This window comes from Micropterus salmoides, unplaced genomic scaffold (genome assembly GCF_014851395.1).
Source record: "Micropterus salmoides isolate LMB-PRFRI ecotype aquatic unplaced genomic scaffold, ASM1485139v1 Ms_hic_scaffold_16, whole genome shotgun sequence".
NCBI classification, from domain to species: domain Eukaryota; kingdom Metazoa; phylum Chordata; class Actinopteri; order Centrarchiformes; family Centrarchidae; genus Micropterus; species Micropterus salmoides.
The window spans coordinates 6,544,871-6,571,668 of NW_024040707.1; the positions used below are offsets into that span (position 1 = coordinate 6,544,871).

Consider the following 26,798-nt stretch of genomic DNA (forward strand, 5'->3'; position numbering starts at 1 on the left):
ATAAATTGTAAAGTAATAAAAAAAACAACCAAATCTGTTAATTACTATAATAAGATCACTACACATGTATTATTGAGCACCACTGATACACAAGTATATAATATTAATTTTACAAACATACATCAAGAACACTATAATGACACTTGTGGACATTTATTAGCCTCAGTGATCATAATAATGCTATACAAGCTCTATGATGACACACAAAAATCCACAAAACAATATTACAGTAATTCATTCATTAAACCTTTATTTATATTTATAAACAAGAACAGTTCACTCTCTTTTGCATAACGTTACATGCTAGCAGCTCTGTGAGGTGAGGTGGTAATAAAGCACAGCAGTGCTTTGAGCTAAATGCTAATGCTAGCATGCTCACAGGGACAAAGCTTACATGCTAGCAGGTGCAATGTTTACCATGTTCACCATCTTAGTGTTAAACACAAAGTACAGCTGAGGCCGATGGGAATTCTCATTCGTTTTTAAAGGTATTCAGAAGCATGAAAGTTTCAATGCTCCAACACACTATTGATGGCAGTCAATTCAGTAGATTTCACTCAAAACCACAAATGTCAACCTCATTGTGGCACTAGTAAAAACTGTCATTCACGTCAGATTTATTCAGCTGGTATTATGAATGCTTGTGCAAAATTATGTGCCAATCCATCAAGTAGATGTTGACGTATTGCAGGGGGTAAGTACAACCTTTGACCTGCTGGTGACGCTACAGGAAAAGTCAGGTGATCATCAAAGCCACTTGTGCTCATCTTCTGGGCACCATGAATGTCTGTAACAAGTTCACGCCAATCCATCCAATAGCTGTTTATATATTAGTCGGGGCCAAAATTGTGGAAGGAGAGACAGACTGGCATGTGTCTGCTGACTGACAGTGAGGGCCAACCTACACTCCTGAATCACTGTGATGACAGCAGGCCCGTTTCTTTGGACAAGCATAGGTGTAATATAAAACAATAAATGACGGCTGAATTCCATTTAGCTGCTTCAGATTCAGGGTCCTGGTATTATGCATGCTGACTCACTGTCATGGCTGACTGGGACACTTGAAGAGAAAGGAGCTATTGTTAAAGTTTTTAGCAACACCTGTGATTTTCCTACTATGAATGTGTGCTGTGAAAAAGGCACATAAATTCAGGTCAGGTCAGAGTTAGAGGAGGATGACTGAACTCAAGTTGTCAAAAAACAGGCAGCCTGCAAGGATCTGTCACTGTGACAAAACTGGTAAAACTCTGCATTTGGTTTGTGGTGCTGTTGCTGCTCCTGGGTCGAAATCAGACAGTATTTGTCGCCACCCAGTGGCTGCTGCTGCTCTGGTCGCCCACTCCTGCAGCTGGATGGACCATCTTCATAAAATGTCTGGTATATTATTGAATCTTTCTTTGCATATTTATTATTATTTCTAATTTTGGACCTTATACTGTATATATACTAGTAACACACAGTAGGGACAACAAGGCTTGAACAAAGATAGATAAGCATAAGCATTTAAGTATTGTGGACATACAAGTAGGTAAAAAAATAGGAGTAGGCCTATATATAATTATATATATTTTTAAAACAACAATGACCAACAATATACAATGTCTATATACAAGTCAAGTGTTTCTGTAAATTGTAAACAATTTAAATATACAGGCTATTTGGCCAGCAAAGCTGATTATGTTATAATCTGAGACTTTTATTGTGAAAGTATTAGAATGTATTAGAATGTATTTAGAGTTTATTATATTATTATTATTTAATGTGACGCTATGAGACATGTTTATGAGTGTTTGACTTGAGAGTAGTTTTATAAAAATAACAATCTGTCTTATTTTATTTTGATAGTCTGTAGCTCTTGAGTTTCGTTTCCTCCGGGTCCGTCCAGGATCAGGCATAAACCGGGTCACGTGATAGAAACAAAATGAACAACGGGTTTATGTGTTAAACATTGCAGGTGTATGTGACTTTGCCCTCGGGTATTCCCCACCTCCTCCACCTCCTCCTCTTCTTCCGCCACCTCCTTCCTTACCTGCCCGCTGCAGAGGGACGATGTCCAACCTGCCGGATGATCCTGCTCTCTATAAACTTCGCCGGAAACACCCAAGAAGTGAGGGGAATAAAAAGTGAATCACAATACCGGAATGTGGCACAAAAAAGTGTGCTGCTTGTTTCGTCTGATGTTTTAGACGTTTTTATAAAGTTTACCACCATAGAAGAAGATGTTTTCCTTCCTGCGCTCAGGTGAGTTCTGCGACTGCAAGTGATGCAATCTGACTGTTTATCTTAATTTCTTTATAGTCAGATGTTGCGTGAGATATTTCATATCACCCCTGATTATATATATATTTTTATTTTAACATTTTAGGCAGTGGTTGTAAGTAACTCCATAGATTTACTTAAATACTGTACTTAAGTGCAATTTGTCTTGACTATTTTCATTTTCTGCTACTTTACTTTTGCTCCAATACATGTATTTAATAAATGTAGTTACTTTGCAGATTAAGATTAATAATACAAAATATAATCAACAAATAAATGATAATGTATAAATATGGATAATGTTAAAACTTTATTAATCCCTTGTTGATATACAAGCTACCAGCAAACATCAGCTCCACCTTTACCCTTTGCAACATTAAAGTGATGAACACATTACTGCATCAAAAATTATGATTTTGTAATGTACTATATGTTATTCTGCGGAATAAGTAGGCTACTTTTACTTAAGTAACAATTTTGAATGCAGGACTTGATTTTAAAAAGGGTTTATAGTGTAACAAAATTTGTGTTGATCTTATCATGCTTAATAGCAGATATCATTTCCTGTGGTATATTATCCCCATAAAGTTCTCACAGGAACCTGTGGTGCAATGTACATTTATTGAAGTACCGTACAGTAGTACAGTATTTTGATTTATTGTTAATAATATTGAGGTTTGAACTGTTGTTTGGACAAAACTAGCATTGTGCATATGTCACTTTGGGCTCTGGGTAATTGTGACGGTGTTTATCACTATTTTCTGAATTTTTACAAACCAAACAATCAGCCAATCAAAGGAGAAAATCAGAAAAGGAGTTGCATTTAAAAACTAGCTCAACCTCAACAACTGCAACTGTAAAATCCTGCTTTTACATGAATACATGAGTAATAATAATCTAGTGATCCCAGGGGACATTTTACAGTGCATGACTTCATGAGTTTACAGTGTGTTTTTTGTACTTTTACCTAAGTGAAGGATCTGGATACCTCCCCCACCACTCACAGGAACCTTCAGTGGGGACTCAGCAGCGAACGAGAAGCTAACCTGATGATTATGTGTGCAGTTCTTCTTCTATGTTTAGAAGGATTTAGTTTTGTTTTCACTGGGATCATGTAAGTGACGCAATCCCTCTATAATTACCTGTTTGCTTGCAGCCAGAGACCCCCCTCCTGAGAACATCCACATCTCCTCCCTGCCTCCCAGTATTCCCACAGATCGAGAGCCCGAACAAACTGGAGGACAAGGTAAGCACGTTTTTGTTTTGTACACAGGTACGACGAATTCCCTCTACGTTGGGAGACTTGGCTCCTCTGACAGTGAAGCAGCATGCTCTTCTTTTTCCATTAAAACAGAGCAAACTTGACATTAATTAAATCATGAATATTTGTCGGTCCAGACTGAAATACCTCAACAAATATCAGGTGGATTGCCATGAAAATTTGCAAAGATATTCGCAGGGGGACTAGAGGGTAAACGCTGATGACTTAAGTGATCCCCTGATGTTTCCTCAAGCACCACCAGCAAATTGTTCACTTGACATCTACTAGATGGATAAGCATAACATTTTATACAGAAATTCATAGTTCCCAAAATATTTTGACAACAATCAGAGCAAATTGCTGTAATTTTTAAAAACGGTTTGTCACCATCATCAGGTGAAAATTTTAATTTGCTGAATATTTTAGTATATGGCAAATACTTTACCTACAAAATAAACATCTATCTATCTGTCTATCTATCTATCTATCTATCTATCTATCTATCTATCTATCTATCTATCTATCTGTCTATCTGTCTATCTGTCTATCTATCTATCTATCTATCTATCTATCTATCTGTCTATCTATCTATCTATCTATCTGTACATCCATCTACTTACCTACCTACAATAATGACTTTGCTCTGCTAATGAACAGTAACTTCTGCTTTACAATACAGTTGCCATCATCAGATGTAAACCTGGAAGCAAAGTGTGTGTGTTCCCCAGATTCCTTTACTCTGGAGTTTTGTGTGTCTACTGCAGTGTATATTTGTTGCTATTTACAACATGTTTTGAGCAGGTGACATGGTGGAAGAGAAAGCAGTGATCAAGACCACACACACGCACAGAGTCTCCGCACCGTCGGTCTTCCTCCAGAAACAAGATAATGAACCTGTTTCTAGTACTTACTTTGATCAGAGGGTCCCTGTTCCTGAGGAAAACAGTGAGGTAATCCATGAGTCCATGAGAATATATGGATTACTAAAAGTGAAGATAAACCATGAGATGATATAAATGTACATACAGTTTTTATACTATGATGACTGTTGACAGGAGACGTTTTACATTTACTAATGAACTATATATCTGTTTTGTTTGATTTATACAAAAATGACAGTGATGTTTTTACACTTTCTGTACTGATCAAACAAACAACTCACACCTATTAATTTAGTGAGCTTAAGACGTGCTGGTAGGAAAATCTTGTTACCTTTGGACAAAGCCAGGCTAGCTGTTTCCCCCCGTTTCCAGTCTTTATGCTAAGCTAAGCTAAGAGGCTGCTGGCTGTACACTTATATTTACCATGCAGACATGAGAGAGGTATTAAACGTGTTCTCTACATTTCCCTAAATGTCAAACCATGCATTTAATCAGCTGGATTAGGCAAAAACAGACATTCCAGTCTGCTTATTTAAAAAAAATTCTCAATTGATTTAGAAAATGTGCTTTAATAATATATATCGATATCATGATATGAAACACATATACACAGTGAGAGTTTATCACCCACCCTTAATTGAGATTTATGCTTATTTCCATCAGTTGTTTGGTTTTTCTTGAATTAATAATCAGTATCAGCATGTAGTACATTATGTTGACATTATTAGTGTAACAGCTTGTATTTGTCTCTCCTGTAGACGGGGATTAGTCTCCGTAAACTATGGGCCTTCACCGGGCCGGGGTTTCTGATGAGCATAGCCTACCTGGACCCAGGTAACATCGAGTCTGACCTGCAGTCTGGTGCTAAAGCTGGCTTCAAGGTAGGACTGCAAGTAACTGCTATTTTCAATACTTATTAATGTTTGGGCTACAAGATGTCAGAGGTGACGGCTTCAAATTGCTGTTTTGTCTGATCAACAGTCTAAAAAAAAGAGATTTAAGCGAGACAAAGAAAAGCAGGAAATCCTCACAACTAAGTAGTAATGAATTAATGAATTATTACAATAGTTGAAAAATGTAACACTTAATTGTCATCTCTTCACCATCAGCTGTGCAGCATCTCTCTCACTCTGCTGTTTGTATTCACCATGAAGTTATACAAAACAAATTGGCTGGACATTAGAGACTCTCACTATAGTGTATGTCAAAGTTTAACAAAGGTGAACTTTACTCTCCAATAACTGGAAACACAGTCTTGAAATTGTTAGTTGCAAAGGCTTCAAATAAATAGAATGAGAGGTTGAGTGAATATCATGCTGTGATATTGAGAGTGACTGAGCACTGAGCCTGAAGCTTGACTTTCAATCCAATGTTGTGTAATTCTTTTCTAGTTTTTTTTGGATCACATCCTGCTGCCATTCAGAGTGATACTTCTGCAAAATATCAACTTATTTGTTTTTTAAAAAAAATACCAGATATTTAAAATGTCCCGGTATTGTTAGGGTGAAAACATTAAAATCATATATACTAACGAGAAAAGTTATGGATGTAATGATTGAATTGAAACATTTATGGTTGATTTCATTCAGCTAAAGCAGTCAAGTTTTCAAATATGGTAAAAAAAAGACAAGACAACATCTAGTCTTCTTCCAAGTTATCAATATTGTATTGATGTATCATCCAGCTCAGCAAACAAACAGAGAAACACACGTGGGTGAAAGCATAACCCTGCTGGCAGCAAGAATAAAACTACACTTCTTTTATCATTTTCCACAAATAAACGGTGCTGCAAAAGTGGAAGTAGAAGGTGAGATGGTGAGGCATCAGTAAAGGGCCTAAAATATGTTGAGTTTGTGAAATGATGGTCACAAAACAATCTCAATGAAATTGTAAATCACCCTCTGTAAAGCTGTAAAAAAAAAAAAAAAAAAAAAAGCTAAGAGCTGGAAATTCAAGTTGGAGAATGTGTAGAAAAGATTTAATTTGTAAAGAATTATGTCAATGGTGAGGTTACACAAAGGACTCCACACTAGCATTTCCGGGTAGTTTTTGTAGAGACCTCTGTTCACAGAGAAACACCTGGACAGCACACAGATCTCTTCTTTCCCACCTTCTTTTTAGTTGGCAAACAAGAAAACTGCATTGCAGCCAACATGAGACGAGGAGCTGGGCAGACAGCTTGGCTGGCCAAATAATTATTGCATGGTTAATGAGCCATATGATCAGCTTTATGAATATTTAAAATGATCAATCACAGAGAAGTTCAGCCTGTTCACTTTCTTACTACTCTCTGTGGTCACTGTCACTGTGTTGTAGTGCAGCCAAATTCACAACACAGTTGCGAAATCCAAGTAAAGGAAAACACCTTTATACACAGAGATGTAGGTAGGTAGGTAGGTTTATTGTCACAATATAACAATTTTTAGAGTGAAATTGTAACTCCTGCTACATCGCAGACAATATACATTAATAAGGAATGAATTATAAAAAATGGTAAACCGAAATAAACTATCATCACTGGAGCGGTGCTGAGGGTGAATTAGAGTTTAAGAGTCTGATAGCTTGGGAGAAAAAGCTGCTCTGCAGTCTGGTGGTGCAGCAGCTGAAACTTCTGAAACTCTTCCCAGAAGGCAGCAGGGTGAACAGGATGTGGCTGGGGTGGGTACTGTCCTTTAGTATCCTTTGGGTTCTGCGTAGGCACCTCCCCTCACTGATATCACTGATGCTGGGGAGATGGCAAAAGCAGGACTCAGAGGCAGAGCAGTTAAAAGGAATCAATCGTTTACTTGGTAAGAAGATTACCAAAAGGTAATCAGTCAGCGAGGGCAAACAAAGCAGGCACGGAGGGTAATGGCTAACAAAGGGTAATGTAGGAATAGGGGTTAAGGTGACTGGAATGGCGAGAACACACAGAGGGCAACTACAGGTGGAGAATGGCAGGTATCTGAAATGACTGGAAAAACAGGAAAATGACTAAACAGAGGGAGGTACTGTGAAACTCTTTTGTGTATTCAGTTATATTTACATTTAAAACAAGAGAGAAAAGGTTTGAGGCGAGAGAAAGTCCTTCTTAACTTTATTGCCACACAGACGCCAACCGTCACTGAGCAACATACGGCAAGCTCAGTTTTCCCACTCGCAGTGAAACACAAGGCTGCCGTTTTAAGATGTATACACAGTTGTAGTCTGGACAGGGGGCTGAAAAGTAGAGAGAAAAGATGTGTTTACCGGCTTAGTGTGAATGTACTGCCGGAGATAAAGGAAGTGCTTTAGTATATATCTGAGTTCAAATTCAAACCAGAAAACTGCATGAGATTTTGAAAGTAAAGTATTTTTGAAAGCACTCAGTCAGAGTAACCTCACCACTGATGGGATTGGTGCAAACATTTTATTTATACATTCTCAAATTTTACTACAAATCTTTTCAGACTTGTGTTTTTCCTCTAAACCATATTTTTTTCACACACTACGACACTTTGGATTTACTTGCAAACACCACTTCATAATCTCAAAAACGTGTCGCCCTTTACTGGAGCTCATAAGATGGTTGATTAACAGATGATGCCTCTGTTCTCATCCTGCCAGCTCCTCTGGGTGCTGCTGGGAGCCACGATCATCGGTCTGCTGCTGCAGCGGCTGGCGGCTCGGCTGGGCGTCGTTACAGGGATGCACCTGGCTGAAGTGTGCCACCGCCAGTACCACACTGTGAGACAACGGCAATCTCAGCAGTAGATTACTTCCCTTTTGCGTGAAATATCTACACACAACGTGTTCACTGTTTTCTTCTGTGATTGGTCCTCGCTTCCCAAATGCACTGTGCCAATAAGGATGTCTCAGCAGCAGTGGGTAGATGATCTGAATGAGAGGCTGTAAACAGAAGTGGTTCTGGATGACTGTCTCGTTGCATAACCAACATTGAGCTCTGTTGTTACAGGAGCTGTAATCCTGGGATTATATGATCAAAAAATGTAATTGTGAGCTTAGGATAGTTATCAAAACTGTGAGAAAATGGGGAATCTGTTTAAATTTAGAGTGACTTAGTGGATTATTATAGCTTGTGTAAAAATGTCTCTGCTTCTCTAATACCCGGAGAAGAACAACCTGTTAACCACATGGCTGAAAATCATGTGACTGGCGAATGTGTATTTTTTTAATATCACTACTGACACTTCAGACCTATGGGCATGTATCCTCAAACAGTCATTGTGGATACAGTTGGTGAGGATTGCAATGGAAACCCAGTATTCATGTTAAGGATTTTTTGACCTATTATTAGACCCTGCAAAAGCCATTCTCTAAACCTGACCTACCTTTCGCTGCCTCTCTCCTCCTAGTCCTGAGTCCTTCTCTCACCAAAGCAAAGAATAGACACTCAGCATGACCGGAACTGATATCTACATTATGCCTGCTCAGGTTGAATTACAGGGGCTGGCCCAACTGGCCTGATAAGCGGCTTCACATGAATACCATGAATGCCTCAGTTGTCCAACCACCATCACTGACTACATATCTTTTTCCACTAGTCTTAAAAATAAAATAAAAGACCATAGTATCAAAATGAATTTGTGTGTGAGTGTAAGAGTGCAGTCGGTCTACAAGGCACCCGCTCAATAACTTGAGCCCACGACACCAAATGAACACCTAAAATCAGTGAGATTGAATCACTACTGAATATTAAGTGTTGAAAGTTACATTAAATACCACTAAAATGTTGTACTATCCAATGAAGGTGGTTTAAATTCCCCTCTTTGAAATTTTAACTTGTACCATTTCAGTTTTTCAGGTTAACAAAATTCCATTCGAAGACAATTTAAGCGTGTTTCTGTCTTGGATCACGTGACTGTCAAAGTGTAATCTGATAGGACAGATCAGTTTTATTCAGGTTCGATTGATTATGTTTGGGAGCCAAGATGTTCGTGTGAATTTTGGTGTCTGGTTTTAACCGATCCAAATTCAGCATCTTGAATTTGAAAATGACAATTTGAATGTGAGCAGCTTGAATATTGTTTTTTTGTATATTGAACCCAATAGTCCAATAAAATAACCCAATAAAATAAAAAGTATAATCAAAGTGTGTAAATTGTACTAGGGCTGCAGTTATTTATTATTCATTGTCAAAAAATAATGATAAATATCCATTGCAGTTTCCCGGAGTTGACTCTTCAAATCACATTTTTCTGTTCAAATCACCCAACAAAATTCAGTTTCAGATACAAAACTGAGAGAAGCAGAAAATTCGCCGCTTGGAAAAGCTAGGGGCCATTAATTTTCTGTTGATCAACTAATCAACTAATCATCTCAGCCCCAAATTTGAAATGACCTTCTGGAAATTTAAAAGATGCAAATTCAAACCACATAGCTTTATATTCAGTGTTATTTCCAAGTATAACAATTATAGGTGTTCATTTGATAATACAATTCTAATTATTATGAATTATTACATAATAGAAGATCACATTGTTTTTCTGCTTTTAATATATTTGTAGTGTTTTTTACATTTGCATTTACATTTACATTTTCTTATAAGATTAAAATTCATATTGGCTTTCTAGCTTTTTGCAGGTATTTGTTTGAAATTTACATCTATTTTAATTGCCATCTTAACAGTTCTACCACACCACTGAGCAGTCACATGCATACGCCTCTTACATGACACGTCCTTCTTTTTACTTATATCTGAAAGTCATCTAAAACATAATTAGATATTTCCTCTGTTGGTAGTTGCATTTTGCTTTCATAACATAACATCACATGACGCTGACATGTGTCGTCTGTCCAGGTGCCTCGTATTATCCTGTGGTTAATGGTGGAGCTGGCGATCATCGGCTCTGACATGCAGGAGGTCATCGGCTGTGCCATCGCTTTCAACCTTCTCTCCTCTGACAGGTGGTGTGAACAGACACAACGTCCATTTAATAGCCGCTTGGCAGTGGTGGAGGAAGTATTCAGATCCTAAACTGAAGTAAAAGTACTAATACCACACTGAAAAAATATTATGTTAAGTATAGGTCCTGCATTGATTAAGTTACTTTAGTAAAAGTATGTAAGTATAATCAGGGAAATGTTCTTAACATATTGAAAGTAAAATAATATGCAGAAAAATGTATCCTGTGACTGTTACACTATTATATCTCTTTTTAGCTCATGCATTAATGTAAAAGCAGGATTTTACTGTAGTTAGTTGAGCTCAACCGTTTGGATATTTCTCCTAATTTAATAATTCAAAATATAAATATTTTTTCAATTTAAATGATTGTTTGGTTTGTACGAAGTTCTAAGAATAGTGATAAATGCCTTTACAATTGACCCTTCGCTAACCCACGCCCTGAACACGCGGCTGGCCAATCACAGCACTTTCATGGCCGCGCTCCATTGACTCTAATGGAAAAAGAGTCGTTTTCTAGCTTTCTTTTACCGTATTTTTACAAGATATGCCGTTCCTGGGTCACTTATAATAATTAATTTATTCTCTTTCCAAAACCTAAAACAAATCCAGAAAACTGTTGGCTGTAGATTGTTCGTAATGTAATGTTAGTTAGCTTACGCTAGCAAACTTTCTACTGAATGTAGTGTTATAAAGCCCTACTGTTCTGTTTTTTAATGATTGTAATGGTGAATAGATACCTACCCAGCAGTACAGGAACAGTGTTGATCCTTAATATCGTTGTCCTTTGTCTCATAGTTAATACGGTGGTTCACTTTTACTGTTTGATCTGTAGGCTTTAACTTCTGTCTTTACATTTTTCATGTCCGTCTGACAGCCTGAATACAAACTTCAAATGCACAATGCAACCGCAAAACTGTCTGCTTCTTTCTGAGATCGTTTTTTTTCCAAAAATTAGACAATATTTCTCTGGAGAGTGTAGTAATAGACAGTGGCAGCGCGAAGGATCAATTACCCAGGGCCCTGAGTGACACCTTCACAATGCTTATTTTTGTCCAAAAACAGTCCAAAGTCCAAATCTCAACATTATTAACAATACATAAAAATAATCAAAAGGAAAAGCAGCCAATCACATTTTAGAAGCTGGACCCATGAAATATTTTTAAATGGAAAATGATGTAAACTATCAACGAATGGTTGCCAATTAATTGTCTGTCAGTTGACAAATTAATTAATCGACTGTTTGAGCTGTACTTCCATATGTAGCTCCACATGTTTTTAATGTTCATATCTTCATTTGTAAAGTAAAAAGTAACTAAAGCTGTCAGATAAATGTAGTGAAGTGAAAAGGACCATATTTCCCTTTGATTTGTAGTGGAGTAGATGTATAAAGGGGGGTGAAAAGAAATGTAGAAGTAAAGTACCTCAAATTTGTAATTAGGAACAGTACTTGCGTACTACTACATTACTTGCTTCATTACTTCTTCTGTGTTCATTATTTCTTCTGTGTGTTTGTGTGTGTGTGTGTGTGTGTGTGTGTGTGTGTGTGTGTGTGTGTGTGTGTGTGTGTGTGTGTGTGTGTGTGTGTGTGTGTGTGTGTGTGTGTGTGTGTGTGTGTGTGTGTGTGTGTGTGTGTGTGTGTGTGTGTGTGTGTATGTGGTCACCCATAGGATCCCACTGTACGGTGGTGTCCTCATTACCATCATTGATACGTTTGTCTTCCTCTTCTTAGACAAGTATGGTAGGTTGTGTCCCCTTGTGTTTTTTACATTTACGTTTTCAAATTATAGTGAAATACAATTAATACAGCAACAATCTTATCCAACAATCTTCCTAATTTCTTTCTGTGCAGGCCTGAGGAAGCTGGAAGCCTTCTTTGGTTTGCTCATTACCATCATGGCCATCACCTTTGGATATGAGGTTCAAGCATTTACATCTGAATTAATAACAATAGCATCAACAACAATAAACATGTTTTACTTGATATTTCTCCCACCCATATCTGTCAACTTGCTATAACATCTAACATAATAGTCCTAAACCAGTCACCACTATTAAATAAGAAAATGACACACAGGCTGAAATATATCTCACAGCAAGAACACCATAATATAATAAGACAGTAAAAATATAATTTTTGCACGCCCACAATGATATTATATACTTCAATAATCCCCTAAATTTGGTCACAACACAACACAGCACCGAAACTTGATCTCAGTAACACTTAGGTAAGGGTTTTGGCTCTGAGGTGCCTTTAGCGAGTTGGAAAATAGAAGTGGCACAAACAAACATTAAAAAACTATTTAAAATGAAGAAATGAAGAAAAGGGGAAAAAACAATGTTAATTATACAGCAATTTTCAAGACAAAATTACAAAGTGATTTACATGGATGAACCAGGATAACATTACATTTATTCTTTTAGCTGATGCTTTTATGCAAAGCGACTTACAATTCCTAAGTATGTTAGAGGTCTCACGCCTCTGGAGCAACTAGGGGTTAAGTGTCTTGCTCAGGGACACATCGGTGGATGTGTCACAGTGGGGAATTAAACCCGGGTGTCTCACACAGAAGGCATGTATTTTATCCACTGCTCCATCACCACCCACATTAAATTAAACCATTTCATGACTGCAATGAAGCAAATAAAATAAGACAATTAAAATAATAGAAAAACAAGACATGCTGGAAATAAATTGGTGTGCTAACATTAATAAAAGGCTTCTTTTTTTAAATAAAAAAAATACGTTTTACCTAAATTATACCTAAATTGCCATGGAAGCGTTATTCCTCCAGATTAGCCTCATCCTGGTCAGGCTAGTTTTCAGTTTTAGATCAAGAACAATTAGTGTTACACTTAATGTTCAGTCAGTGTTTTCTCCAATGTTCCTTTTTATTGCTGCACACTGAACATAAAACATATCACATTTGGACCCGGGCTGCACTTATTGCACAATTAAAATCTTAAGTCACATCCCTCTCTTTCTTATGTGTCTGTACAGTATTCTAAACTACATATGGACTTTAAAATGCACTGCAATAAAAAGTTTAAAAATAAAATAAAAAAATAAAAATGTATCCCTTGTCTGTACAGGACAATAAAGCATATCTTATTTTATCTAAATTTAGCCTAAGAGTAATAAACATTATCACCATTTATTCCCTTTTTAAATGTCAGTAACATATAATTAAAAAATAAAGAACAGACAAGTATCTTAACAACATAATACAGTTTTCTCACTCGCTTTAGTACATTTCTCAGATCAGGATGGAAATTCTCAAAACTACTTGTTCAACCTCCACCTCAATTTGTCACTTATGCACATCATAAAAGCAATTTCTCATTGTTTTGAACAAATTACAAATGCTTTGACGCATTGAAGCAAATGATTATGTACAATTGTCTGCTGTTTCCAACATTATCAGTGTATATATATATTTAGAGAGAGAGAGAGATCGTCTATAACTGTCAATCATATTTTCTATACATGTCTATTAGACTTTTTTTTGTAAACGTCTCCTTACTGTAATTGATGAAGATGATAATGAAGTGGATAATAATCTGTGAACAGGAACATCAGCCTAAGGAGTGTTACACATGCTTACATTTCTTCTGTTGTGTTATGCAGTGCTGTAAAACAGTCCTTTCTTTTTCTTTTCTGCATCACAATGACATGGTCTGTCAACAGATTACAGTATGAACAGTAAAAACGTAACTGTGAATCCTGTTGCCATGTATAACTTTATACTTTTGAAATTGATATTGAAAAAGTGCAGCCTTGTGCATTTTCAATCATTGTCATCAAAACGTTGTATAGCCATAGTTTACATCAGAAAACCCTTACAGAGTACACTGTTATCTTGATAAAACTAAACATTTTGACTATCTTGTTCATAAACAATGAGACAAGGACTTGTCATTCTGATGGCACTTGCATGTTCAGTGACATAAAGATTTGCTTTTGAGAGATAGACAAAGGATTTTGAGCAAGTTACGAGCTTTTGCAGGTAATCCACCGTGTTGTGCTGTTTGTTTGATATGTTTCGAGAAATGCACTTACTGTTTTGCAAATGTTAGGGAATGATTCGAGAAATGTACCAAAGCAAGCGAGAAAAACTATAAAAACTGAGAAAACTTTAGTTTCTTGTAAATGCTAATCATCATATTTTCTTGCTATGAAATAAATTACCTGGCAGGGGTCCTATTTGATGCTTCAGACCTATTTAATGTCATGTTGCATCTATTCATTGATTTCAAATCTCAGAATCGTGTTTACTCTCATGCATCTAGTTTGGTTCTTTGAAAGCAGTTTGAGGATTGATTTGTTAATCATGGGTGAACATTGTAAAAAAGGCAAAATGAAAGGGTTGATCAGCATTTGTGTGATAGGCTGCTTGCTGATCGTGTGATTGCATTGAGGTGTGTGTGTATCCTGTGCACTGTGTATCCAAACCTGGACTGATCCCTTCTTAGTTGATTTATTACTTTCTTATATATATATATGTAAATAACTGTTACACATAGTTCTGTTACCGATGTCAGCTGGGATTGGCTCCAGCCCCCCGCGACCCTGTACGCAGGATAAATGGTTGACGATGGATGGACGTAGTTCTGTTAATCTTTTATAACTTGCATCTGTTTATTCCACATTTATATATTTTGTCATTTATTTATGTCATCTGTATGTTTGTGTCTATTTGTCTAGCACCGTAGCAAATTCCTCGTGCGTGTAAAATACTTCTTGGCTGTAAAGCTCTTTATGACTCTGATTCTGCTTCCTCTCTGCCAGTATGTGACAGTGAGTCCAGACCAAGGCCAGCTGTTGAAGGGGATGTTTGTGCCATACTGTGAGGGCTGTGGGCCTGTTCAGCTGGCGCAGGCCGTCGGCATCGTGGGAGCCGTCATCATGCCTCACAATATTTACCTCCACTCTGCTCTTGTCAAGGTGCGACCAACTTCTCGATAGTTTAAATCTAGCTGCAGTAAACTGTATGATTTTATCAGCAAACCATTAAGTGTCTAAATGTTCTCTCAGTCTCGAGAAGTCAACCGGTCGAACAAGAAAGAAGTAAAAGAGGCCAACAAATATTTCTTCATTGAGGCGACCATGGCGCTGTTTGTCTCTTTCCTCATCAATGTGTTTGTGGTGGCTGTTTTCGGCGAGGCTTTCTATGGACGCACAAATGTAGAGGTGGTGAGTGTCTCTGCAACTGCTTTACTTATCAAACATGAGTGAAATGTGTGTTTTCTGTGGCTGCCGTGCTACAAGTCTGCATATTTTATTTTTATTCCAGTACAGCATATGCAATCAAACAGGAAGTCCTCATTCACATCTATTCCCTCTGGACAATGCAACTCTAGAGGTGGACATCTACAAAGGGGTACGTTTAAAGCTAGTACTCCATTATTACTACAGCACTGTTGAACTTGAGGTATAGGTTTAGCTTGGCAAGTTATCTTTTTAAAGGGGTACTCTAGTTATTAAGTACTGGATGTGCCAGAGACAGATTTATAAACAAAACCACAGAGACGAAGATTGTCAGGTTTTGCAAAGCATAGACACGGGAAAGCAGGGATAGGACAGATCAGTTTAAATTGTTTTAATAATTAAATCAAAAAAGGTACTCTGGCTTACTTTTCAGGGGTAGTCAATCTTGGAAAGCAGTCCAAAATAAACATAAATCAAGGGGGAATAAGGCAAAATACAAAAGCCACAAACCATTAAAAATGTAGAACAAACAGGGGAGGATGGTTACAACTGAAAAACTAAATCCAAAGAAATCCAAGTAACAGGCACAGACAGAGACACTTGACAATTAATGAATGACAAAAGACAAGGGAAAACACAGACTAAAATACAACTGAGGGCTTGGAAACAGGTGAAACAGAAGGAACACACAGACAGAAAGCAAATTAAGCAAAACACAAGAGATAGAAACATGCAGTGCAGTTTGCATTACAGGATTTCTGCCAAAATTTGTAGTATAAAGTTTAAAAATGCGCAAACATTTAATAGAATAATATTATTGTATATACTCTCTTTTTATCTGTGTTTTGGTCTCCACCAACTCCTGAGGAAAGATATCTGGCTCTCTATCTGCTAAATGCTCCACCTAGTCGCTAAATTTGTCTGTCTGCTGTTTGCTGCTGAGCAGGTGGCATACCTGCCCAAACAGTGAGCTGAAAGATGCTAAAACACTATGAAACTGAGGTGAACTACAGTGTTAGGTGATAATGTTCTGTAGGTTTTACTTTCACATTTTATCGATTATCCATTTGAGCTGCTTAAAATTCCAAATGTGCGTTTTTTTTATTTTAATGATGTATGCAGACCCGCTGCTGTTGTTTGAAGCGGTACTTGTTTTCTGGTGAATGTAATGATGTTTTGTTGAACGTCCTTTCTGTTTGCGTGTGGTTTGCAGGGAGTGGTGCTGGGCTGTTTCTTTGGCCCGGCAGCGCTGTACATCTGGGCTGTGGGGATCCTTGCAGCTGGTCAGAGCTCCACCTTGACTGGAACATACTCCGGCCAGTTTGTTATGGAGGTCAGTGGAGAATCAAGGACTTGCACAAAAACACACACACAGCACAAACAAGCAATGGAAGTGTCAAATCAGTAACTGTAACTGCTTTGCTGAATTTTTCCTTTAGTTGTGGCCTAGTTTTGGTGGCTTTGAGCTTTATTTATTTAAGCAAGGTAACTGCAAACAGCAGTGCATTTACTGAAACAGACATAAACAAGTGTAGCTTTCCTGTAAATGTCACAGACTGATGTGTTTCCCTGCCCTCAGGGATTTTTGAACCTGCGCTGGTCACGTTTCGCTCGGGTGTTGTTGACCCGCTCCCTCGCCATCACTCCCACCTTGCTGGTGGCCATCTTCCAGGACGTGCGGCACCTGACAGGCATGAACGACTTCCTCAATGTGCTGCAGAGCATGCAGGTCAGGCAGCGGTGAAAACTGTTTTATCTTTCATGTATTTCCCTTTACCTCACAGCACTTTATCTGTGAAGTGCTTTTCGATTCATTCTTATAACCTTCAATACAAGAAGGAGGACATTAATATGATTAATATGTACAAGCAAGGCAGGCTTCATTTCCAAGTAAAATAACCAAATTCTTAATCTCATAGACTAATACATTTATTATTATCATAAGCTAAAAATAAATGTAGTCATTTAGCAAAATATTTGAATATTTTGTTATTTATAACCTTAATGCCTTAAGATAGATACAGTAGATAAAGAGAGAGAGAGAGAGAGAGAGAGAGAAATTCCAGTGTTGCTGTAGCAGCAGTTACACAAAAACAAAAACATGCATGAGGTAGGTAAAAAATATAAAGAAATTAAATACAATTAGAAAATTTACAAATATATAGTATACATAAGTACAAATAAAATGACTTAAGATATCCAATTAAGTGGAGTAGAAGTATGAAGTTGCAAAAAATCTACTCCCTTACTTTCCACCAATGGCATTTTGTGTAATTTGCACATAATGTAATACTTTCCACAGTACTTATTCCATCAGCACAACAATAGAGGAGTGTCATAAACATCATTAACAGTCTGTGTCCGACTACTGCATGTAGTGGCTAGCTCAGTCGGTAGAGCATGAGGACATTGGTGTTTTAGGGTCAAGCTGATCATAAATGGATGAAAATGTCAAACTCCTCTACGGAGTACAAGCAACTATACAACTACAGCCCAACTAGCATACTAATACACACCCTGTTTGTAAATAAATTAAAACTTACATAAATTCACACCAAGCAACTTTTCCTGACTACCAACGGGCATTTAACTGCGTCCACATTGAGCAACTTCCCATTTAGTCTTTTTTGTGTCTTTTTGGTCCACCTGAGGTTGACGTACAAACGTTAACCCTAAAAAGTTGCAGAGGTTTTTGAGATACTTCACAAAAGTGTCTGCAGCTGAATTTGACTTCTGCTAAGAGGATAGCTCTGACTAAATTAATTCCAAGGGCCGCCCTCACCCACCTCAATCAGCCATCATCGAGAGTCTTTGGCGACCATTGCATGCAGTTTCTGCAGCGAGTCCAGCACAGATTGGGTTTCTTCCCAAGCATGCCATGAACATGTTGGTCACATGATGCCAGTGGCAGGGTTTGAGCCCCATGGTAGTCACCGGTGGGGTTTTTTTTTCGAGCCCCACGTTGGGCGTTGGTGTTTTAGGGTGAGGCAGATCACAAATTGGTGAAAATATCAAACATCTCAACGGTGTACAAGCAACTATAAAACTACAGCCCTACTAGACTAGTAACCCCAAACCTCTGCAAATAAATGAGGATTTACATAAATTCTCACCAAGCAACTTTTCCTAACTCCCACTGGACATTTAACTGCGTCCACACTGAGCAGCTTCCCCTGTCTTCCTGTTTTTTCTTTTTTTTTTTTTGGTCCACCTGAGGTCTACATACAAACATAAACCCTAATAAAATAGCTGAAGTCTTTGAGATACTTTCAAAATTGTCTGCAGCTGAATTTGACTTTTGATAGGAGGATAGCTCTGAGATTATTAATACTAGGACCGCCCTCACACACCTCAATCAGCCATCATCGAGAGTCTGTGGCGACCATTGCATGCAGTTTCTGCAGCGAGTCCAGCACAGATTGGGTCTGTTCCCAAGCATGCCATGAACATGTTGGTCACATGATGCCAGTGGCAGGGTTTGAGCCCCATGGTAGGCAGCGGTGTTTTGGGAGAGCCAATCAATCAAAGACATCATTGTACTGTTGCTGTAGCATAAAGAAGGCAGCCTCCACCATTCAGTGTTCTCTGTCCATGACACAGCTGGGAGAAATGTGCTCCATATAGTAGTCAGAACCGGCCCGGCTAGCTCAGTCGGTAGAGCATGAGACTCTTAATCTCAGGGTCGTGGGTTCGAGCCCCACGTTGGGCGTTGGTGTTTTAGGGTGAGGCAGATCACAAATTGGTGAAAATATCAAACATCTCAACGGTGTACAAGCAACTATAAAACTACAGCCCTACTAGACTAGTAACCCCAAACCTCTGCAAATAATTGAGCATTTACATAAATTCACACCAAGCAACTTTTCCTGACTACCAACGGGCATTTAACTGCGTCCACATTGAGCAACTTCCCGTTTAGTCTTTTTTGCGTCTTTTTGGTCCATCCGAGGTTGACGTACAAACGTGTTAACCCTAAAAAGTTGCAGAGGTTTTTGAGATACTTCACAAAAGTGTCTGCAGCTGAATTTGACTTCTGCTAAGAGGATAGCTCTGACTAAATTAATTCCAAGGGCCGCCCTCACCCACCTCAATCAGCCATCATCGAAAGTCTTTGGCGACCATTGCATGCAGTTTCTGCAGCGAGTCCAGCACAGATTGGGTTTCTTCCCAAGCATGCCATGAACATGTTGGTCACATGATGCCAGTGGCAGGGTTTGAGCCCCATGGTAGTCACCGGTGGGGGTTTTTTTCGAGCCCCGCGTTGGGCGTTGGTGTTTTAGGGTGAGGCAGATCACAAATTGGTGAAAATATCAAACATCTCAACGGTGTACAAGCAACTATAAAACTACAGCCCTACTAGACTAGTAACCCCAAACCTCTGCAAATAAATGAGGATTTACATAAATTCACACCAAGCAACTTTTCCTGACTCCCACTGGACATTTAATTGCGTCCACACTGAGCAACTTCCCCTGTCTTCCTGTTTTTTCTTTTTGTGGCTTTTGTTGGTCACATGATGCCAGTGGCAGGGTTTGAGCCCCATGGTAGGCAGCGGTGTTTTGGGAGAGCCAATCAATCAAAGACATCATTGTACTGTTGCTGTAGCATAAAGAAGGCAGCCTCCACCATTCAGTGTTCTCTGTCCATGACACAGCTGGGAGAAATGTGCTCCATATAGTAATCAGAACCGGCCCGGCTAGCTCAGTCGGTAGAGCATGAGACTCTTAATCTCAGGGTCGTGGGTTCGAGCCCCACGTTGGGCGTTGGTATTTTAGGGTGAGGCAGATCAGAAATTGGTGAAAATATCAAACTTCTCAACGGTGTATAAGCAACTATAAAACTACAGCCCTACTAGACTAGTAACCCCAAACCTCTGCAAATAAATGAGCATTTACATAAATTCACACCAAGCAACTTTTCCTGACTACCAACGGGCATTTAACTGCGTCCACATTGAGCAACTTCCCGTTTAGTCTTTTTTGCGTCTTTTTGGTCCATCCGAGGTTGACGTACAAACGTTAACCCTAAAAAGTTGCAGAGGTTTTTGAGATACTTCACAAAATTGTCCACAGCTGAATTTGACTTTTGATAGGAGGATAGTTCTGAGATTATTAATACTAGGACCGCCCTCACACACCTCAATCAGCCATCATAAGAGTCTGTGGCGACCATTGCATGTAGTTTCTGCAGCGAGTCCAGCACAGATTGGGTTTCTTCCCAAGCATGCCATGAACATGTTGGTCACATGATGCCAGTGGCAGGGTTTGAGCCCCATGGTAGTCACCGGTGGGGTTTTTTTTCGAGCCCCACGTTGGGCGTTGGTGTTTTAGGGTGAGGCAGATCACAAATTGGTGAAAATATCAAACATCTCAACGGTGTACAAGCAACTATAAAACTACAGCCCTACTAGACTAGTAACCCCAAACCTCTGCAAATAAATGAGGATTTACATAAATTCACACCAAGCAACTTTTCCTAACTCCCACTGGACATTTAATTGCGTCCACACTGAGCAGCTTCCCCTGTCTTCCTGTTTTTTCTTTTTATTTCTTTTTGGTCCACCTGAGGTCTACATACAAACATAAACCCTAATAAAATAGCTGAAGTCTTTGAGATACTTTCAAAATTGTCTGCAGCTGAATTTGACTTTTGATAGGAGGATAGCTCTGAGATTATTAATACTAGGACCGCCCTCACACACCTCAATCAGCCATCATCGAGAGTCTGTGGCGACCATTGCATGCAGTTTCTGCAGCGAGTCCAGCACAGATTGGGTCTGTTCCCAAGCATGCCATGAACATGTTGGTCACATGATGCCAGTGGCAGGGTTTGAGCCCCATGGTAGGCAGCGGTGTTTTGGGAGAGCCAATCAATCAAAGATATCATTGTACTGTTGCTGTAGCATAAAGAAGGCAGCCTCCACCATTCAGTGTTCTCTGTCCATGACACAGCTGGGAGAAATGTGCTCCATATAGTAATCAGAACCGGCCCGGCTAGCTCAGTCGGTAGAGCATGAGACTCTTAATCTCAGGGTCGTGGGTTCGAGCCCCACGTTGGGCGTTGGTATTTTAGGGTGAGGCAGATCAGAAATTGGTGAAAATATCAAACTTCTCAACGGTGTACAAGCAACTATAAAACTACAGCCTTACTAGACTAGTAACCCCAAACCTCTGCAAATAAATGAGCATTTACATAAATTCACACCAAGCAACTTTTCCTGACTACCAACGGGCATTTAACTGCGTCCACATTGAGCAACTTCCCGATTAGTCTTTTTGCGTCTTTTTGGTCCACCCGAGGTTGACGTACAAACGTTAACCCTAAAAAGTTGCAGAGGTTTTTGAGATACTTCACAAACGTGTCTGCAGCTGAATTTGACTTCTGCTAAGAGGATAGCTCTGACTAAATTAATTCCAAGGGCCGCCCTCACCCACCTCAATCAGCCATCATCGAGAGTCTTTGGCGACCATTGCATGCAGTTTCTGCAGCGAGTCCAGCACAGATTGGGTTTCTTCCCAAGCATGCCATGAACATGTTGGTCACATGATGCCAGTGGCAGGGTTTGAGCCCCATGGTAGTCACCGGTGGGGGGTTTTTTCGAGCCCCGCGTTGGGCGTTGGTGTTTTAGGGTGAGGCAGATCACAAATTGGTGAAAATATCAAACATCTCAACGGTGTACAAGCAACTATAAAACTACAGCCCTACTAGACTAGTAACCCCAAACCTCTGCAAATAAATGAGGATTTACATAAATTCACACCAAGCAACTTTTCCTAACTCCCACTGGACATTTAATTGCGTCCACACTGAGCAACTTCCCCTGTCTTCCTGTTTTTTCTTTTTGTGGCTTTTGTTGGTCACATGATGCCAGTGGCAGGGTTTGAGCCCCATGGTAGGCAGCGGTGTTTTGGGAGAGCCAATCAATCAAAGACATCGTTGTACTGTTGCTGTAGCATAAAGAAGGCAGCCTCCACCATTCAGTGTTCTCTGTCCATGACACAGCTGGGAGAAATGTGCTCCATATAGTAGTCAGAAACGGCCCGGCTAGCTCAGTCGGTAGAGAATGAGACTCTTAATCTCAGGGTCGTGGGTTCGAGCCCCACGTTGGGCGTTGGTGTTTTAGGGTGAGGCAGATCAGAAATTGGTGAAAATGTCAAGCTTCTCAACGGTGTACAAGCAACTATAAAACTACAGCCCTACTAGACTAGTAACCCCAAACCTCTGCAAGTAAATGAGCATTTACATAAATTCACACCAAGCAACTTTTCCTGACTACCAACGAGCATTTAACTGCGTCCACATTAAGCAACTTCCCCTGTCTTCCTGTTTTTTCTTTTTTTTGCTTTTTGGTCCACCTGAGGTCTACATACAAACATAAACCCTAATAAAATAGCTGAAGTCTTTGAGATACTTTCAAAATTGTCTGCAGCTGAATTTGACTTTTGATAGGAGGATAGCTCTGAGATTATTAATACTAGGACCGCCCTCACCCACCTCAATCAGCCATCATCGAGAGTCTGTGGCGACCATTGCATGTAGTTTCTGCAGCGAGTCCAGCACAGATTGGGTCTGTTCCCAAGCATGCCATGAACATGTTGGTCACATGATGCCAGTGGCAGGGTTTGAGCCCCATGGTAGTCACCGGTGGGGGTTTTTTTCGAGCCCCACGCTGGGCGTTGGTGTTTTAGGGTGAGGCAGATCACAAATTGGTGAAAATATCAAACATCTCAACGGTGTACAAGCAACTATAAAACTACAGCCCTACTAGACTAGTAACCCCAAACCTCTGCAAATAAATGAGGATTTACATAAATTCACACCAAGCAACTTTTCCTAACTCCCACTGGACATTTAACTGCGTCCACACTGAGCAGCTTCCCCTGTCTTCCTGTTTTTTCTTTTTATTTCTTTTTGGTCCACCTGAGGTCTACATACAAACATAAACCCTAATAAAATAGCTGAAGTCTTTGAGATACTTTCAAAATTGTCTGCAGCTGAATTTGACTTTTGATAGGAGGATAGCTCTGAGATTATTAATACTAGGAGACTCCTAATCTCAGGGTCGTGGGTTCGAGCCCCACGTTGGGCGTTGGTGTTTTAGGGTGAGGCAGATCAGAAATTGGTGAAAATATCAAACTTCTCAACGGTGTACAAGCAACTATAAAACTACAGCCCTACTAGACTAGTAACCCCAAACCTCTGCAACTAATTGAGGATTTACATAAATTCACACCAAGCAACTTTTCCTGACTACCAACGGGCATTTAACTGCGTCCACATTGAGCAACTTCCCGATTAGTCTTTTTTGTGTCTTTTTGGTCCACCCGAGGTTGACGTACAAACGTTAACCCTAAAAAGTTGCAGAGGTTTTTGAGATACTTCACAAACGTGTCTGCAGCTGAATTTGACTTCTGCTAAGAGGATAGCTCTGACTAAATTAATTCCAAGGGCCGCCCTCACCCACCTCAATCAGCCATCATCGAGAGTCTTTGGCGACCATTGCATGCAGTTTCTGCAGCGAGTCCAGCACAGATTGGGTTTCTTCCCAAGCATGCCATGAACATGTTGGTCACATGATGCCAGTGGCAGGGTTTGAGCCCCATGGTAGGCAGCGGTGTTTTTTTTTTTCGAGCCCCACGTTGGGCGTTGGTGTTTTAGGGTGAGGCAGATCACAAATTGGTGAAAATATCAAACATCTCAACGATGTACAAGCAACTATAAAACTACAGCCCTACTAGACTAGTAACACAAACCCTCTTTACAAATAAATGAAGAGTTACATAAATTCACACACATTTCTAAGGGCCCTCACACTAATCAGCTCTCACTGATGGGAAAATATGTACTAAAATGCATTTTAAAATAATACCAAATATCCAAATTTGTAATGTATCAAAATTAACTATGTTACTTGGTTTTTGGTAATAAAGGGCTTACATTGCATAATCTGAGCTACAACAAACACGAGTGGTGCATGGGTTGACAACCTGTTATTTAATGGTGTTGCAGCACAACACTGACAATGACAATAAGGGTTACGTGATTTACATTATAAAGTAATGTTGAAACTCTGAAACACTTTTTCATGCACAACTGACAACTGCTACTTTTAGCCTAAATTAAGTATTATTTAGGCTAAAAGTAGCAAGCTAATGTTTACTGTGAGGGCTGCTCCTCGGGTCAAATAGTTACCTGACACATTATGTAAATTAGTAAACGATTTATCCTAGGTTACTAAAACGAACACCAAACGCTTCACTGGAAGTGATAAGAATTGTAGCAATTAAAGCTAAAAATTGACGGAAATCAATGGAAACCTGCCATTTCACACCATCACTGTCTTCTTTGGGTCTGGATTTTTTTCTGATCTCAAAACATCTGTGCAAATTACTGATTTGGCACCAATCAGAGGCAGCGTTTTTGTGATGTCATCACGGAGTCTTCTCACAAACTTTTTTACTGAAGTTTTAAACTACAAAATATACAACACTAAAGTAGTTTGATACAAAATATGAATTTTTTGTATTTAAATATGTATTTTAAATAAATATAATTTTAAATCGCTGCTGATTTCTCATGATATTGGTACAAACTACATGGCAATATAACACATATTGATTATTTTCCTTCTCTCTCAGTTGCCATTTGCCCTCATTCCCATCCTCACTTTCACCAGTTTGTCATCTCTCATGAATGAGTTTGCCAATGGATTGTAAGTTTAGCTAATAACATCATAAGACAAATGGAAATCCAAATCCATTTTTTTTTTTTTTTTTAAAATTCTTATTCTCTTCTTCTTCTTCCTTCAGAGTGTGTAAGATCGGAGGAGGAGTGGTGATCTTGTTCGTGTGTGCCATCAACATGTACTTCGTCGTGGTGTATGTTACTGCACTGGACAGTGTGTGGCTGTATGTGGTGGCAGCGTTCCTCTCCATAGGATACCTCACATTTGTGGGATATTTGGTAGGTAACATCAGGTTGTAGAAGAAGCACATATTCTACTTATTCACTAATTTTGATAATTGAGGCCAAGAATGTTCTGTTTCCAGCCTCTCAAATGTCAATATTTGCTGGTTTTCTTTGCCTGCTAGAATAGTAGCTCTGAGAAATTTTATTATAATCAGCAGATTAATTGATGATGAAAACAATCTTTGGAGTGATTAATAGCGCCCTTATGTGTGTTATATCAACATATCCATTCTTTGTGTATGAGTAATTTTTTTTCTTTTTATATAATAATTCCAATCACATTTTAAATGTGTTGTTGTAGCCTCTTGGAGTGGGAGGGTTGAGGGGAAACATCTTTTGAATTTAAAGACAGTTATAAAGAAATAGAGTGACGTCACACAGCAGCATAGTTCAGTATTCGATGCTGCTCCTTATACTGACAATGTGATCTTGATGCAGCAATCAATTCATTAATTGTAAATCTGTTTATGTCTGTCTGTACTGCAGGTGTGGTTATGTCTGATAGCTCTGGGAGTGTCCTTCCTCGATCCGAGCAGTGGGAGAGAGAATGACACAACCATCCTGATCGAGCAGCAGCCAGAGTTTGACTCCTGAATGGAATCTGTGTTTCAGAGTTCATTAACATCATCAAGTGCAGCTTTTAGCAACCTGCCTGACCTTTCACACACAGTGTCCTTGAGTGCAGATTCATTTATATTAGACGTTTCAAATGAAGTTTTGTATGAATGGTGCTATAGATATTTTTATTTAGTAATCAAGAATCTGTTATTGTAATTGTCTGTATCCTTAGTACTGATTATACAAAACAAGAATAGTTTTGCCAAACTGACCGGTTTACAGGTGTGAAGTTCATTTCACAGAATGACATATAATACAAAATTCTGCTGTATCTCAAGGGGTCTGCAGGTTCTTCTTCTGCAAGATAAATTTAAGACTTTTAAGATCATGTTAATGCTGCATAGAATGCAATCTAATGGTGACTGATTGATCGGTCAGCCGATTAATTGGGCACTCAGAAAGCTTATACGTCACCCTAAATGACAGCAGATCTAATCTAAAACCATTACTGGCTAGCATTGAATATGTATTGTTATACTGTAGAGAATTATGCAGCTGAATGACACTATTGACAAATTGTACCCCACTCTCCCTTAAACACCGGCCACGTTCTGAAGGCTACAGCAGTACCCAATGTATTTTTCTATTTCATTCATTAATAATAATTAAAAAAAACCATCTAAAACAACATATTACTGGTTAACATGTATATCAGATTGTACTATGCACTATGTACTATAATGGCATTATAAATGATTTTCCTTTGTTTTGATA

The 26,798-nt window shown here is 39.0% G+C and overlaps 1 protein-coding gene and 4 non-coding genes across 5 annotated transcripts; all 5 read left to right on the top strand.

Moving 5' to 3' along the window:
• Positions 1 to 1,912: 1,912 nt before the first annotated feature.
• On the top strand, positions 1,913 to 26,798 carry LOC119906010 (natural resistance-associated macrophage protein 2-like). The gene is made up of 16 exons (XM_038723474.1): positions 1,913 to 2,241; positions 3,416 to 3,505; positions 4,322 to 4,470; positions 5,160 to 5,282; positions 7,987 to 8,106; positions 10,181 to 10,287; positions 11,956 to 12,026; positions 12,138 to 12,205; positions 15,078 to 15,233; positions 15,324 to 15,482; positions 15,583 to 15,669; positions 16,711 to 16,830; positions 17,077 to 17,226; positions 25,136 to 25,209; positions 25,307 to 25,460; positions 25,953 to 26,798. The coding sequence occupies exons 1-16, from the start codon at positions 2,220 to 2,222 to the stop codon at positions 26,058 to 26,060; spliced, it is 1,758 nt and encodes a 585-aa protein (XP_038579402.1). The 5' UTR covers positions 1,913 to 2,219; the 3' UTR covers positions 26,061 to 26,798.
• trnak-cuu lies at positions 19,134 to 19,206 on the top strand. Its single transcript has one exon. It is a non-coding gene; the product is annotated as a tRNA-Lys (tRNA).
• trnak-cuu lies at positions 20,188 to 20,260 on the top strand. The gene has a single exon. It is a non-coding gene; the product is annotated as a tRNA-Lys (tRNA).
• Positions 21,485 to 21,557, top strand: trnak-cuu. Its single transcript has one exon. It is a non-coding gene; the product is annotated as a tRNA-Lys (tRNA).
• On the top strand, positions 22,536 to 22,608 carry trnak-cuu. Its single transcript has one exon. It is a non-coding gene; the product is annotated as a tRNA-Lys (tRNA).

Bases quoted from the DNA above. Each gene is read 5' to 3' on its own strand.
- LOC119906010 (XM_038723474.1), top strand. From the start codon at position 2,220: ATGTTTTCCTTCCTGCGCTCAG. The intron at 5,283-7,986 runs GTAGGACTGCAA...TCATCCTGCCAG, and splicing joins GTGCTAAAGCTGGCTTCAAG to CTCCTCTGGGTGCTGCTGGG. The intron at 25,461-25,952 runs GTAGGTAACATC...TCTGTACTGCAG, and splicing joins TCACATTTGTGGGATATTTG to GTGTGGTTATGTCTGATAGC.